A 14,533-nucleotide genomic window follows, 5' to 3' on the forward strand; every position below is an offset into this window, starting at 1 on the left:
CTGTCTGTGTGATACTATTAAGCAAGAGTCCAGCCAAGGAACGTGAGCGAAGCTCGTTGTCTGTCTCGGTGTCAAGGTCAAACAACGCACTTGAACTGCACGTCGTGATCCTCCACGTTTCATCAATACGGATCTCGATAGGAACGAGTTAATGATGGTGATGGAACAACGCCGGACAAAAAGGCCCTTCTTTCCGTCGATCATACCAACCGGGGTGGTCGAAGACTTCTCATGAATGGGTGATAGTGGTGTGGGAATAGATGATCAGCCAAGGCATGGATCCAGTGATTGTGGAGCCCATACCGGTCCAAGAAGATGGGTCGAACAGCGTCGTTTCCACTCCATCGTCGTCGACGTGGAGTGGTCTCACGGCGTGACGTCCAATGCTGAGGGTGCAGAGCTGACTTACACAAGTCGTGGATATCTCACACGGGCGCGAGTACCATGAGCAGACTTGTCGCCCATCACTTCGTGTAAGGTTATGTGCACGATCGAGAAGGAAATAAAGAGGAGTCTTTCGCCAAAGGTCAGACAGTAACGCTGAGTCAGGGTTCGAGCTCGTAGGGCTGGAACATGAGGCGCAGGAATGGAGAAAGTACGTACATACCGTGACCAAGCAATACACTGTATACCCTACATAATGCCGTCTCTTCGGTAGCCTTGTTACTCTCTCGCTTCCAAGATCATGTCACACGCCGGCTTTCGCAACGACGATGCCGAGCACAATCATTCTAGTGACGACAGCGAGAAGGATGATCTTCCTAGGACCTCAGAAGAAGTCAGGAGGCACGACGCAGAGACTTTGACGGCGGAAGAGGACGCAGAGCGGCTGCTGGTTGGAGGCAGCAATGCGCAACCATCTCAAAGTGGCTGGAAGTTACGAAAGGAGCAGAAATCCAGACGATCCAAACGTAGACGAGATGGCCAGGAACCGGAGAAGAGAAAGCTAATATACGACACAGAAGAGGGTGGCCTGCGAGAGAGTAGCGTTGAGAGTAGCAGTGACTATGAAGAGAAGGACGCTCTACAACAGACAAAGTCGGTCAAACGAAGCAGCAAACGGAGGACAATATGTGGTTTCGCAGTCGTGCATGTCGTGATTGTGCTGGCCTTCCTGGCACTGCTATATGGAGCTTGGAGGGCGTCTCATACTCAAAGACATCCAGAGACGAATGCGGCAGATTCTACAATACCTGCCGAGGACGAGGAGAAGGAACAAGAGCTCCCCATTGGCACAACTTACAAGCCACAGGCCATGTTCAATGGCACACACACATTCGACCCGACGACGATATTGATATCCCTCGACGGCTTTCGAGCAGACTTCTTGCAGCGGCACATCTCTCCTACATTGACTGCCTTCGTACAGATCGGTGTAAGCCCGAGATATATGCTACCTTCCTTCCCATCCCTAACATTTCCAAACCACTTTACCTTGGTAACAGGTCTACATCCCGAAAGCCATGGAGTCGTAGGCAACACCTTTTGGGATCCCGAGACTGAGAGAGAATTCTACTACACGGATCCTGAGCGAAGTATGCAGCCTGAGTGGTGGCAAGCAGAGCCGCTGTGGGTGACTGCGGAGAATGCTGGACGCAAGACTGCAGTGCATATGTGGCCAGGCAGCGAGGTCAAAGGCGGTGCCGATGCAGTTGGAGCGGCGTATGTGGACCACTACAATGGTAACGAGCATCTCGATAACAAAGTGAGTCGCATTCTGGGCTGGCTCGACCTTCCTGCAGCGTCTGAAAGACTGCCGAATGGGAACACTCGACCTCAGCTCATCGCAGCATATGTGCCAAATGTGGATGTTGATGGCCACAAGTATGGACCTAACAGCACATACATCCGTTCTACCATAATGGAAGTCGATGGCATGCTCAACTCACTGTTCGAGGGTCTGGAGAAGCGCAATCTGACTAACATTGTCAACATTGTGATCGTGTCTGATCACGGCATGTCTACGACCTCGGTCAAACGGCTCATCCAAATCGAGGATCTGGTCGATACCAGTCTGATCGAGCACACCGATGGTTGGCCATTATATGGTCTTCGGCCATACGACCATTCGCCGAGCAAGCTTCAGGAGATCTACCAAGGTCTGATAGCCAAGTCGAAGCTGCCCAAATATGAGCACACCTTTGATGTATACTTGCGAGACGAAGATATGCCAGCTCGGTATCACTTCGCCAGCAGCACACGTATTGCACCCCTGTGGATTGTACCAAAAGCTGGATGGGCCATCGTCACCAAAGAGGAGTTCGATATCGCAGGAGGTGCGCAAGAAGTGTACCATCCACGCGGTCTGCATGGCTATGACAACCAGCATCCTCTCATGCGCGCCATCTTCGTCGCCAAGGGACCGGCGTTCCCACATCTGCCAGGCAGCGAAGTTGAGCCGTTCCAAAACACGGAAGTGTACAACATCGTGTGCGATAGCTTAGGCATCGAGCCAGTGCCAAACAACGGCACGTTGAGACTGCCACTCAAAACAAGTGGCGTGCACGATCCAGATCGGCTGATAGAAACGCCGGAAGACTTGCAAGACGATCCTAGCCTCGCTCTTCCTCCAGAAGTGGCCAACTTGGCATATGGTCATGGTGGTGTCCGACCGTCGAGCGAGCCTCCCGTTGTGCCAAACCTCGCGAACCGTCCTGACTTTATGGTACCTACTGCCGGCATCCCGCCTGTAGAAACTGCTATTTCGGAGCCAGAAAAAGAGGCTCCCCAACCAGTCAAACCAACAGAGACATCTGAGCCAGCCCGTCCAGTTGTTCATGATGGTCTTGACGACGATGAGAAAAGCGGTTCCATTAACAGATGGTGGGAATGGGTCAACGGCAAGATTGATGCAATCAAGGGATGGGCATCCAATATGCTTGGGAAAGGTGACACCAAAGACGATGGTGGAGGAGATGGCGAATCCTAGATCAAAGTCATTTTGTAGTCTCTCACCTGTTGTCTCGTGGCGTCCGGTCTGGTTTCGGCGGCGTTCGGTCTGTTTTGGAGATACCCGCAGAGTGTACATTGTTTCAGATACAGCCACGAGACATTAGGTTTCTTTCCATTTTGCCCAGTCCGAATCACCCCTCCAAACCTGGTGGCCCTCGTCGGCAATTTTTCCATAATTTCATATGCAAAGCCGATCACGATCGCCCGTCCACCCACGCAGATGTGTTGCGCAAAAGGTCAGCATATGTATATACTGTCGTCACAACCTCTAAGGCGCTACAATAAGCAGCTAATTCGAATGCGAGTGAGATCTGCAGCGTATGATGCACCTAAGCCATGCAGACATTCCTGACCCCACGCGAATGCCACGCCTTGAGTTGTTGGAAGTTCGGTTCAATGCAGGGCCGGATGTTGCTGCAGCTTGCCTGAGCCGCGCAGAGGAGCACACTGCTGGAGATGGTCCATCGTCCATCGTTCGTGAGTCGTGTCAAGCTATCACGCCATTGCTCTGTGAAGGTTGCCAGGGATATGCTTTGACTTCTGCTTGCAAGGCAAAGCGTCCGACAAAGTTTTGCAGCATTTCTGTCTCGTTGATGCCCGATTTACGAGATCTCGTAGAAAGGAAGGTTCGCATTTGCGCGAAGCAGGACAATACGCTTGAAAAGTCTAGAAGGGCTTATGTCTATGCACAATGCACCGTGCACTTCGTACCCAGAGACTCGCTGTACGTGCAGCCGTGCTTGCGGTCGGAAGCGGGCCTGTACCTGCAACTCAAATTATGCCTCCAGATTAAAATAATGTATGTGGTCTCGCGGGCGCAGGAAAGCAAAAGCCTGAAGCCAGTGGTAGTGTCGCAATGTCGATCAAAGCATGGCACACGATTAGCCAGCACGCTGCAACAACGAGGCTCGTTCGAGCTTGTCAGCGTGCGACAGCTTGCGTGGATCATCTCATGCTGACCATGAGGCAGGTCGTGGAAAGACAATGTCAGCTTGATTCTGCTTTTGCGTGGTCGTGAATGGTGGTGTAATACTTGGGTCCGGCGGGTGCATCCGAGATCGTCACCCGCAACCGACTTTCAGCAATACAGGTCTGGGTCGCACAGCAAAAGCTGGATGCCACCGAGAAAGGTCCTCGCTTCTTGAGGCTGTTCATCGGTGGCAGGCAATCCATCTCGTACCAGTCTACTACTGTCTGTGTATGTTGCTGATCTGCACCTTATCAACTCCTCCAAAGATCGATTGACTAGGATTCGCGCTAGACTCTTGCGCATATCCTTGGCGCAACAAGCACGTGGATCGGCAAAAGCTACTAGCCTACGTTTTTACCGTACTGAGGGCGGGCGCTGGTGCTGACCATTGACGCAACTCGTCGCCGTCGGTGAGATCTCCCAGTCAATCACGGAGCTCCCACACATCATTGCCTATCTCCATATTGTCTGGGTGCCCCAACGGACCGCAGAAAGTCGCACTCTTGAGCTGGGTTGCGTGTGGCCGGTCGGTAGTGAGACACCAGCGGACAGCTCCACGTTGCACAGATCGGTGTTCATGCAAGGCACAAAGAAGAGAGCGAGAAACTGCGCCTGACACGAGCCTCTCATATGATCCGACAACCTCACAACATCTTACACGGCTTTTGACTGGACCTCTCGCCCTCTTATCACCAACCTTCATATTCTGCGCGCCGTGGGCCAGCGACGTTCTTGTGCGCTGCCACACACGACTCGGCGTCCACAGAGCGCGCCGCCGCCACCGTCGTCTCCAGCTACCATCTCGATCCTGCGCCTATAGTATTCGGTACGCGGACACGTGCAACCCTACCGCCATCAACCCTCAGCGCCAGTATAGGTGAGTCTCCATGCCTAACACTTTGCATGTTCCACGACGACTAGCTGACTTGGCGCGATCTAGTCCTGTCAGATTTGTCTACAAACAGCAAGCCATTGTCGGGGTCGAGGGACCACCTGCAAGCCATTCTCGATTCGTCGCTCTCTGACCAGCATTTGGCGCAAGTTCTTCGCAACTGCCTCTTCCACACAGCGACAGTGGTGGCGAGTTGTTTGACTACCGCCTTCGCACTCGTGCCCTTTCCAAGAGACCGTCTATTCTCCGTACGTGCAACGGACCCCGCATCATCGCACCACGTCCGTACCATCCTTGAGACTTTGAACCACCACGCCCTTGCTAACTTTCGCAGCCATTGTTAGGACCATAGCGCAAGCATAAACGGCAGTGGGATTGAGTTTCAACGTCTCGACGGCGATCAGCACTTCCGGCCTGGCCTGCTGTCTATCTAACAATAGGCCAATCTGATATTACCTCACTTCAGCTTGACTGTTGCGACAGCTCGGCTTGCGACACCACTGTCCTCAACCACAAGCAGGTCGCCTTCACAATCGTGACCGGCTTGAAGCAGCGACAGGATTCTGGAGCCTGTCTAAAACTACGCCACGCGACATTCGAACTTACCGCATAATCATACTAGTCACAACTATACGGCGACATGACGTCCTCTACTACCGCGCACCCTCCTGCGCAAGGACTACCACCCATCAGCAGCTTGACCAATGGTATACCTAAAGCCGCCACGCGACTTTCTCCAGATCGTAATTCACTTGCAGAGTCTACACGAGACTCTGGTACGTGGCCTCAACCACAGAGTAAGCGTAAGTCCTCTACTTCCTCAAAGCTTTGTCAAGGGCTCGATGTTCCACACAAGTCACTTGTCGCGCAGCAGCAGTGCGATCTTGACGATGCAGTACCATACTAACTATTGCCTCCAGACAGCTCTGTGAATGGCCAAGGCCTCCAGGTCCATACCCTTCTGAACCCAGACTCACCGCCACGCCACTCCATACCAAGCACACCTTTGTCTGCTCGCATGCCCATATCCGCGCATTCAACCGGCTCACAGCTCCCCTCCATCAATCAAGGCTTCCACCATGACCCTAATCGAGACTCTCGCGACTATGCTACGACCCTTGACTCCCGTCGCAGCAGTGTGGATAGCCGCATGTATGCGGGTTTCAGCAACATGTCTGTCAACCACAACAACAACCCTACCTCGCCGTACGAGAGCGCACATGGATCACAGGTATCGTTGGCTGCTAGCTTACGCAAACCGAATGGGGTACCAATGTCACCGCTAAGCACACGGGGATCAGTTCGCACTGCACCACGTATAGCTCCCGTGATTCAGCCTATGGGTAGAGTCTCAGGCGCACCGGATCCCTTGGCTTCGCGACCAACCCAAGGCTATGCCTGGGCTTTCCCTGATCATCCTATCCCAGAGGAGCAGCGTGGCTCAGAGGATAGCGATGAATCCAGTATACATACGTACTCGCGGACTAACAGCATCGCCGGCAACTCAATACGAAGCAGCATCTTCTCAAATGACTCGCAAATGCCGGTCGGCCAGCGAAGATTTGACGATGAGCGGACCACGCACCACCATAGTATGCAACATCCAGCCATATCGAGCCTGCAGAACGATAAGTTGGCACAGCAGAACATCGGAAACTACAGCAGGACACCTGAGTTACGAGTCAGCCACAAGCTTGCAGAGAGGAAGCGGAGAAGTGAGATGAAGGATCTTTTCGAGGATTTGAACAAGGCGGTACCAGCTGGCGGAGGCACGAAAGCGAGCAAATGGGAGATACTTACGAAAGGTGAGCTATGCGCATATGCTACTACAACCTTGAGCTGATCTCGATTTATAGCAATCGAATATATTCGCAGCACACAACAGCACGAACGGAACATGAACGCGGAGCTCTCCCGACTGCAGCGGGAAAGTGACTATGGCCGCGAGGCGCAGAAGGAGAACGATATGTTGAAGACGGAGGTCCAGGTCATGCACCAACACTTGAGGCGACTGGATTCAAATGCACCGCACGTCTACGGCCACTTCACATCTCAGCTCAACCAAGGAGCGCCAGCGCAGACAAATGGTGCATCTGGGATCTCACTGCCGCCCCTCAACCCGCCACAACAGCCTGCAGCTGCTATGCAAGGTGTGGAATATGGAGGTTATGGTTCGCGGTAGAGGTACAAGCCGACATTGCAATCAGATACACCCACTTTTCGAAAAGAACCATCGCATCAATTTGAGGCACATCATAGTGCGGAGGCCCTCCCACTGCTGACTATGCAGTCGCGGTAGACGTCGACATACCGCTCGACCTGTCAGTTACGCTACGACGGTGGACTACGACGTTCGCCCGAGCAATGGTGGGCACCACCCTGAACGGACGACGCTACGCGGACGAGAACCCATTCGACTATCGCGAAGAGAGCACACTAAGGACTACAAAGGCTATCTTTAGTGACTACGACGATATTTCTGCAGTGTGGTACACATTTGGCATTTCCTGTTCATTCTTTTCCTCCGGCGTTATTGGGCTGTGAAAAATATGATATCAATGGGTTGGGAAAATTGTAGTTTTATCGTTTAGGGCAGAGGCTTATCACGATGCCCTCTATCGCTTTCTTCTCTATGTAGCGCGTATGATTGATACGGTATAATCACGATCGTGTCAAACCGCTCATCGCTCCAGATGAGATACGAGCAAGTGCCTGAAGACCTAGTATCCTGCTGTGATGTCACTACCTCTCCTTCTTCGCCTCCCCATTCATCCCCACCTTCGCATTCATCCCGTGCTTCTCCCCCTCCAACCTCCTCCCCCTCCTCTCCCTAGGCAACCTCCAGCTAGTCTCCCACCCATACAACGCCCCACTCCCAAACACCATCGCACTCCCCACCGCCATCTTCCCACTCAACGCATGGCCGAAGAAAATCGTGCTGAAGATGAAGGAGACGAGTTTCCGGATATTGAGGACGATGGTCACGGTGACTGCGGACGATTTGGCCGAGAGGAGGTTCACGCCTGATATACAGGCGAGTTGGGTGAGGGTGTTGAGGAGGAGGTAGAGGAGGCCTGAGGGTAGACTTTCTAGTGTGCTTAGTACGATGTCCTGGTTTGCGGCGGATATGAATGGGACGCTAGATATCAGGCTGTCTTTCGATGCGAGCTGGCCTTTGAGATCAAGGTGTGGTGTCGCAGCAAGTTTAGCATATTGTCTCCTCAGCGGTCCACCAAGGGGCAGGAAAAGCGGCAGACTCATGAAGTGCGTCCAGAAGAGATTCTCGGTCCAGTCGGCTTGGTATTCGGCGTATGTATCTTCGACATAGGCGCCCATCCAAGCAGAAAGTAATTGCGCCAGCAGCAAGATCGCCAGACCCACGCTGAAGTCCGAAGTCGACGATTCCGTCTCTACAGCCATAGATTTGCCCTAGACCAAAATCAGCCTCCCATGCAGTGGCGAATACGAGTGCTGTGTGAGTAGATCATGAACCATACCTTCCCCTCCGAATCCGCCCAAGCGCTCACCAATACACCGACGGTCAGGAGCGCCACACTAAGCACCTGTAGGAGACTATACCGCTTCCCCCTCAACCACCCCATCATCATCGTCGTCACGCTGCCGAAACTCCGGAGGATGATATGCACGGGGACACTGATACTGAAGGCGAAAGCCCAGTTATTCAGCATATTGATGCCGAAGAACATACTAGCGATGAAGGCCCATCTTCGTAAGGGAACTTTAGGTTTTCTGACGGTGTAGGGTTCTCCGGGCGAGAACTGGCTTGGGTAGGCTGCTAGGGTTGTTAGGAGGAATTGGGAGAAGGTTATTAAGAGGCCGCTGGAGGGTTCTCTTCTGTCGTAGCTGTTAGTGTTCTCGGTCCGCTATTGTGGGTGTAATACGGGCTAAGTACTTGATGATTGCTTCGAGAGCAAACACATTGGAACAGCAGCCGCCGAAGATCAATGCTGTGGTCGTTACGGGGCCAATGGCTAGAGCTGCCATTTCGGCGATCGATAGCAGAAAGTAGAACGCTAAGAGACGCGCTGTTATCGTCCCTTGGTGTTCATGTTGACAGGTAATAGTAAGGAAGGGGTCTTCGAGACGTTTGTCGAATTGTACATATGCACGCCCTCGTCTCGAGGCCCCGGCAATGGCTCCTCCCTCCACAGGTACCCGGAGGTATATATAGGCAGCTTATATCCAGATTACTATACACACCCGCTCTCCTTCTACTTCTGCTCGCATACAAGACTACATAAGTACAACTCGGTCGAATCCTCGTCCACAGAGTCCCAAGCACTTCTGGTCCAATCAACGCAAGACAGCCTACCCAGCCAACCTGGCGCTTCTCACAACAACCATGACCGTCCTCTCCAAAACCCTCGCCATAACCGGCTGGTCTGCTTTAGGTGGAACAGCAGGCTACTACGCCCTAACCCGGCACAACCGCATCGTCCCAGTCCCGCCAACGGACTATATCTTCAACCACACCCTCTACGCCCGCTATAACCCGAATAACGCTCCGGTAACCCAAGACCTCTGCGTCCGCCAAGTCCCCATAACCAAGATAAACCCCGAATTACTCGAAGGCAAGGAAGACGGCAAACTAGTCACGGCATTCTGTCAAGGGATCTGGGGAGGCTTGGGCTTCGCATACCAGCGCCGCTTCCTAGAGAAGAAGTATCGTGGCCCGGAAACCGCCTCGATGCTCTGGGATCGCCCCGCCTTGAAAGAATCACAATACCCGATCGGAACGCAAATAACAGACCATTTCGAAGTCGTGTCCCGCAACCCAACATCCATAATAGTCCGCTGCGGGGACTCTCCTCGCAAAATGGAAGTCCGGGAAAGCGACGGGTTGTTCGAGATGACGGCTGAAGTGAAGGAGAAGGAAGGGGTGGTGGAGTTTGGATTGAAGAGTGTGTTTTACAATGGGACGGCGCCTGAGGCGGAAGAGGGGCAGATGGGACCGATGAGTCCGTGGATTCAATGGGCGCATGCGCAGTATGATAAGATTCTTATGGAGACGAGTTTGAGGGGACATGTGTTGAAGGTGAGATGAGATGAAGGGCATGGATCAGCTGATTGGGGACAACGCTGGCATTGAGAGCGCGCAGCGGACTAGAGAAGAGGGACGGGGGAGCGAGGGAAGCCCGAATGCTGAAAGGCCCACTACACTGCAGCCTCTCGCGAGAAAGGGTGAATGGCGCTGGGTGTGGTGTGGGAGCCTCCATGGCCATGCTAGCTATGGGATGCACGGACTGAACGGAGCGCATAATATGCTCTGCTGAATCGGCTGCCACGAACGGAACCTCTTGGGCAGGTATGGCAAGCAGACGCAGGCAAAGAGGCGGCCGGCAAGAGAGTTCAACAATCCTTTCACGCCACGGAAACTGTCACGTGGGGTCCAGCGGGATCTGAGTCCCGACATTAGATCTCGATGTAGATACTGCACATATACAAGCTATGACATGAGCATGAGTATACATCACCCACACGCCACCCAGGAAACCCTTCTCCAGCGCAAGAGCCCTCAGTCAATCAAGAAATCGAGCATCCTCATCCCACTCCTCCTCCTTCTCACCAAATCCACCAAACACCCTCTCCTCCTCACCCGGATCCCCCGTCCTCCTCAAAACCTCCACACACGCCTCCCTCAATCTCCGCCTCACACCACTCTCCATGCGATTCCAGACCGCGTCCGCGAAGTCGGCGAAACCCGTGGTCCAGTTTTGCATTTGGGTGATGCTTGATACCGATGAAGAAGACGAGGTAGTAGTTGAGGGGTTAGTGTTAGTGGCGGAAGATGTTAGGGGCAGTGCTGATGTGGACTGGTCAGTGCTGTCGCCTGCTGTGGCGGCAGAGGAGGCGAAGGTGGATTGAGTCGGGCTTTTGGCGACGATGGCGTCGTAATCGCTGATGATGATCGGGAGGCCGACGAAATCGCTACTAAAGGCTGCCATGATCGCTCTGCCCTATGTCCGTCTGTGCCGTCTGTACAGTCGTCTCGTCTCGTCCTTCGTCAGTCACATCACGCATGCATGCACATATGCCTTCTTCACGCGATATCAGCAGTACGCTTAGGAAATGGGTGTGTGGTCAGTACTGCCGTTTCCGGCCATATTTCCTTATCATCTCGCCACTCTGGAGTCAGAAGGGGCGATGGTGCTGAAGTGAGCTGTCTTTGTGCGCAGGACGGTCTTTGTCTCTATGCTGTCAGCCAGGCCTGTTCTTGTACTTTGAGCGGCCGGGTATGCAGAACGTGGAGCGAGGAATGCGGGAATCTGCCATGCTAAGATCTGTCGTTCCTTCTCCAGTTCAAAGTTGCACTTTGAGGCAATGTACACTAGACTGTCTGTGGTCAAAGGACGCGTCAGTAGTTTTACACGGCGGTATATACACATAATCAGTCGGCACCTCGCCCCACCCAGCAGCCGCGAGTAGTCTAGGGCGCACTGGGTTAGCCTTCGACTCCAGAACAGCCTCAACATATCGTAGCCTCTCTCGTCGCACCCCTCCGCTCCCTTGTACACCGTCTGCGCACGTCTATCGCTTGTTCTTGGCCTCCATATCCTTGACATACAGCTCGAGGTCGAATTTCGGGTCTTCCGGGTTCGATATCACTGCGCGCGCTCAGTCAGCTCTCCGCCTGTCATCTCTGTACCCACTTTCTTCCTCAAGCCACAGAACCGAACATCCTCTCTCAATCCTCCTTAACCCCGATTCCATCCGCTCTACCTCCTCCCATCTGAGCATAGAATTCCGAAGAGAATGACTAGACTCACCTCCACCCTTCGGCTGCGGCTGCGTCTTCCGCTGATACTCGGCTTTCGCCTGATCTATCAGTTTCGCCTTGCTATCCCATTCGTGCTGTGCGTGGGCGGTCTTGTCGCGCGATGTGATGGCGGTTTGGTGGGAGAAGCCGTAGAAGACGCCGGTGACCATTGCGCCCCAGCGGAGCATCTATACATTAATCCATGTTAGTATATATGGTTGAATGTAATGCCTCATTGGGCGTGTTGGTGGTGGGATGGGATTGCTCGGAGGAGATCGGGAGGGATGGTTGGATGGTCTGGGTTTGGGTAGGCGTACGTTGACTCCTGTGGAGGCCATTGTGGGTTGTGGTGGTGGCGAGGGTGTGGCGGAAGGCGAGGCAATGGTCGGTGTGTCGTTCTAGGCGCGATAGACAGTTGAGTAGGCAGCGCAATGGCAATTGATTAATCAATATGGACGTGGTTGGGGGAGCTTCATCTCACTTTCATCTCTCGCAAATCTCCGACTCGGGAGAGCTCGAGAGTTAGGGTTCGGGAGGGGGCGGCCGAGAGGAGTTTGTAGGGATTAAGCTTTGATGCGACACGTGAAGGAGACGCGTTTATATTGCTGCTCGTACCTTCCTTTTGCGTATTAATACAACAGCCATCATGTCATCGCTACAGAGTCGCAAAGATGAGATCGCGGCCAAGAAGGCGAAATTGGTGGAGCTGAAGCGGCAACGAGAGCTGCGGGCCAGGGACTTGAACACCAACCGACAAAGTATTGGAGGAGGAGATGCTTCAGAGGTAGACTATATTCGGAAGGGTGATTATGATAATGATACGAGACTGACTGACAGCATAGCTAGCCCAAGCATCACCTCTTCGAAGTCGAACGACACAGTCACGTGAGGACATTGACTCCCTGATCTCCTCCCTGGTCCCGGAACGACCTTCTTCCTCCACTGGTATACGGACACCGGCACGAAGCCCTGGCAAGCGAGGTAGCAAGCCTGTCGAGCAGACGGACGACTCGGCCGATGAGCCGACGACGAGGCGGTATCAGGATGCTGCTACAGACACGCAGACACTTGCATTCGCCGACTTCCAGACCGTCTACGAGATTCCGGTCGAGAGCAAGCCCGAGGTCATCACCTACAGCAAAGGTGTGCAGACGACAGAGCCGTGGGAGGGCGACGATGCCGGCACGGATGCACCTGCACAAAGCCCGAGCAGGAAACGGCGAGAAGGGCTGAGCGATCGTGAGCGGGAGCTAGAGGAGGAGAGCATACGGCAACGACTCCGACTCGAGATCGAAGAGGAGCTCCGAGCATTGGAACTAGACGACAAGACCATCCCCGACAAAGAGCGCTTCCCGGTCCGCTCCCTCCAACCCGAAGAACTCAATGCAGTAACAAGCAGCAACGACTTCCTCGATTTCGTAGAACGGAGCAGTAAAGTCATCGAAAGAGCTCTAGACGAAGAATACGATGTCCTGGCCGACTACGCTCTGCAGACCCGCGACGCAGAAGAAGATGCAGACGAGTATGTTGGTCGTCGAGGCAGGAGGATCAAAGAAGTGGCATCCTTTTCCCTCTCCGATCAGATGGGCTCGAAACGCATGATTTCCTCTCTCGACTTCTCGCCCAAATTCCCGGAGTTACTATGCACGAGTTATACGAAATCGCAAGCATCGCCACACACACCGCCAGGACTGCTGAATGTCTGGAACTTGCATCTGAAAGGACGACCGGAGTACAGTCTCCACGCCACCTCCGACCTCCTCTCCTGCCTCTTCCACCCGTATCACCCAAATCTGATATTAGGCGGCACCTACAGCGGCCAGCTCTGCCTTTGGGACACCCGGGCCCGCCACCACCGCACCGGCGAGCCCGTCCAAAAAACCCCTCTCACGGGTGGCCGCACAGGCCACGCCCACCCCATCTACTCCCTCGCCGTCGTCGGCACCCAAAACGCCAGCTCCATCGTCTCCGTCTCCACCGATGGCGTCGTCTGCGCCTGGAGCACAGACATGCTGACAGTCCCACAAGAATATCTCGAGCTGCACTCCCCTAACCTCTCGGCCTACAAAACAGACGACGTAGCCCCGACCTGCATCTCCTTCCCGGCCTCGGATCCAACCTACTTCCTGACGGGAACAGAACAAGGCTCCATCCTCCCCGTCCACCGCTACGACCGCGCGGGAGCCAAAGCAGGAGTCGACACCCGAACTAGTTATCAATCCCACATGGCGCCCGTCACAGCCATCGACTTCCATCCAGCCAGAGGGAAAATCGACCTAGGCGACCTTTTCTTAAGCGCGGGAATGGACTGGAGCGTCAAACTCTGGCGCGCCAAACCCGCCAGCTCAACTGCCAGCACAATATCCTCCTCCACCTCATCCACCACTGGCTCCGGCCAACAAAACCAAGAGGTCGTAAAGCCCCTCCTCTCCATCCAACGCGAGGATACAATCTACGATATCCGCTGGTCCCCCACCCGCCCCTCAATCTTCGGCCTCGTCGACGGCGCCGGCCTCCTAGACCTCTACGACATCAACGCCTCGACCGAGATTCCCGTCGCGAGTGCAAAGCCCTCTCATCATGAGAAAGACGTTTTCGGCCTGAAGAGTCTGAGCCAGTTGGCTTGGGAGAAGGGGCAGGGGAGGAATGTGGCTGTGGGGGGACTGGATGGGGTGACGACTGTTTTTGAGCTTGGGGGGGAGCTTGGGGGGGTGGAGATGAAGGGGGATGCGTGGATGGGGGTTAGGCGGTGGGTTGGTCGGCAGGGGAGGACGATAGGGTAGGGGGGAGTGAGTGGATCGTTTGAAAAAGGGAAGAAGCCTCGACGGTAGGGCCATGCTCATACGGACTGAATGCAGCCCGAGCAGAGTATGTATCCAGATCCATGAAGGTAAATATCGTGGTTGCATAATACGTGTTCACGAATGAGCAAGTTCGAAAG

At 54.1% G+C, this 14,533-nt stretch overlaps 6 protein-coding genes across 6 annotated transcripts; 4 read left to right on the plus strand and 2 right to left on the minus strand.

Moving 5' to 3' along the window:
- Positions 1–685: 685 nt before the first annotated feature.
- Positions 686–2,929, plus strand: LTS14_010833 (uncharacterized protein; the record flags this gene model as incomplete). Its single annotated transcript, XM_064843509.1, has 1 exon — positions 686–2,929. One exon carries the CDS (start codon positions 686–688, stop codon positions 2,927–2,929), a length of 2,244 nt encoding a protein of 747 aa, XP_064688918.1.
- A 2,525-nt stretch (positions 2,930–5,454) lies between these two features.
- LTS14_010834 (uncharacterized protein) lies at positions 5,455–6,996 on the plus strand (the record flags this gene model as incomplete). The annotated part of the gene is made up of 3 exons (XM_064843510.1): positions 5,455–5,617; positions 5,735–6,619; positions 6,671–6,996. 3 exons carry the CDS (start codon positions 5,455–5,457, stop codon positions 6,994–6,996), a joined length of 1,374 nt encoding a protein of 457 aa, XP_064688919.1.
- A 560-nt stretch (positions 6,997–7,556) lies between these two features.
- Positions 7,557–8,521, minus strand: YEA4 (golgi uridine diphosphate-N- acetylglucosamine transporter; the record flags this gene model as incomplete). The annotated part of the gene is made up of 2 exons (XM_064843511.1): positions 7,557–8,243; positions 8,312–8,521. The coding sequence occupies 2 exons, from the start codon at positions 8,519–8,521 to the stop codon at positions 7,557–7,559; spliced, it is 897 nt and encodes a 298-aa protein (XP_064688920.1).
- Positions 8,522–9,177: 656 nt separating this feature from the next.
- Positions 9,178–10,251, plus strand: LTS14_010836 (uncharacterized protein; the record flags this gene model as incomplete). The annotated part of the gene is made up of 2 exons (XM_064843512.1): positions 9,178–9,870; positions 10,141–10,251. The coding sequence occupies 2 exons, from the start codon at positions 9,178–9,180 to the stop codon at positions 10,249–10,251; spliced, it is 804 nt and encodes a 267-aa protein (XP_064688921.1).
- A 1,112-nt stretch (positions 10,252–11,363) lies between these two features.
- TIM11 (F1F0 ATP synthase subunit e, mitochondrial) lies at positions 11,364–11,930 on the minus strand (the record flags this gene model as incomplete). Its single annotated transcript, XM_064843513.1, has 3 exons — positions 11,364–11,440; positions 11,603–11,780; positions 11,910–11,930. The coding sequence occupies 3 exons, from the start codon at positions 11,928–11,930 to the stop codon at positions 11,364–11,366; spliced, it is 276 nt and encodes a 91-aa protein (XP_064688922.1).
- Positions 11,931–12,238: 308 nt separating this feature from the next.
- On the plus strand, positions 12,239–14,375 carry LTS14_010838 (uncharacterized protein; the record flags this gene model as incomplete). Its single annotated transcript, XM_064843514.1, has 2 exons — positions 12,239–12,376; positions 12,435–14,375. 2 exons carry the CDS (start codon positions 12,239–12,241, stop codon positions 14,373–14,375), a joined length of 2,079 nt encoding a protein of 692 aa, XP_064688923.1.
- Between the last annotated feature and the right edge of the window lie 158 nt (positions 14,376–14,533).

Source organism: Recurvomyces mirabilis, assembly GCF_035927965.1.
Source record: "Recurvomyces mirabilis strain CCFEE 5264 chromosome Unknown scaffold_52, whole genome shotgun sequence".
In the NCBI taxonomy this organism is placed as follows: domain Eukaryota; kingdom Fungi; phylum Ascomycota; class Dothideomycetes; order Mycosphaerellales; family Teratosphaeriaceae; genus Recurvomyces; species Recurvomyces mirabilis.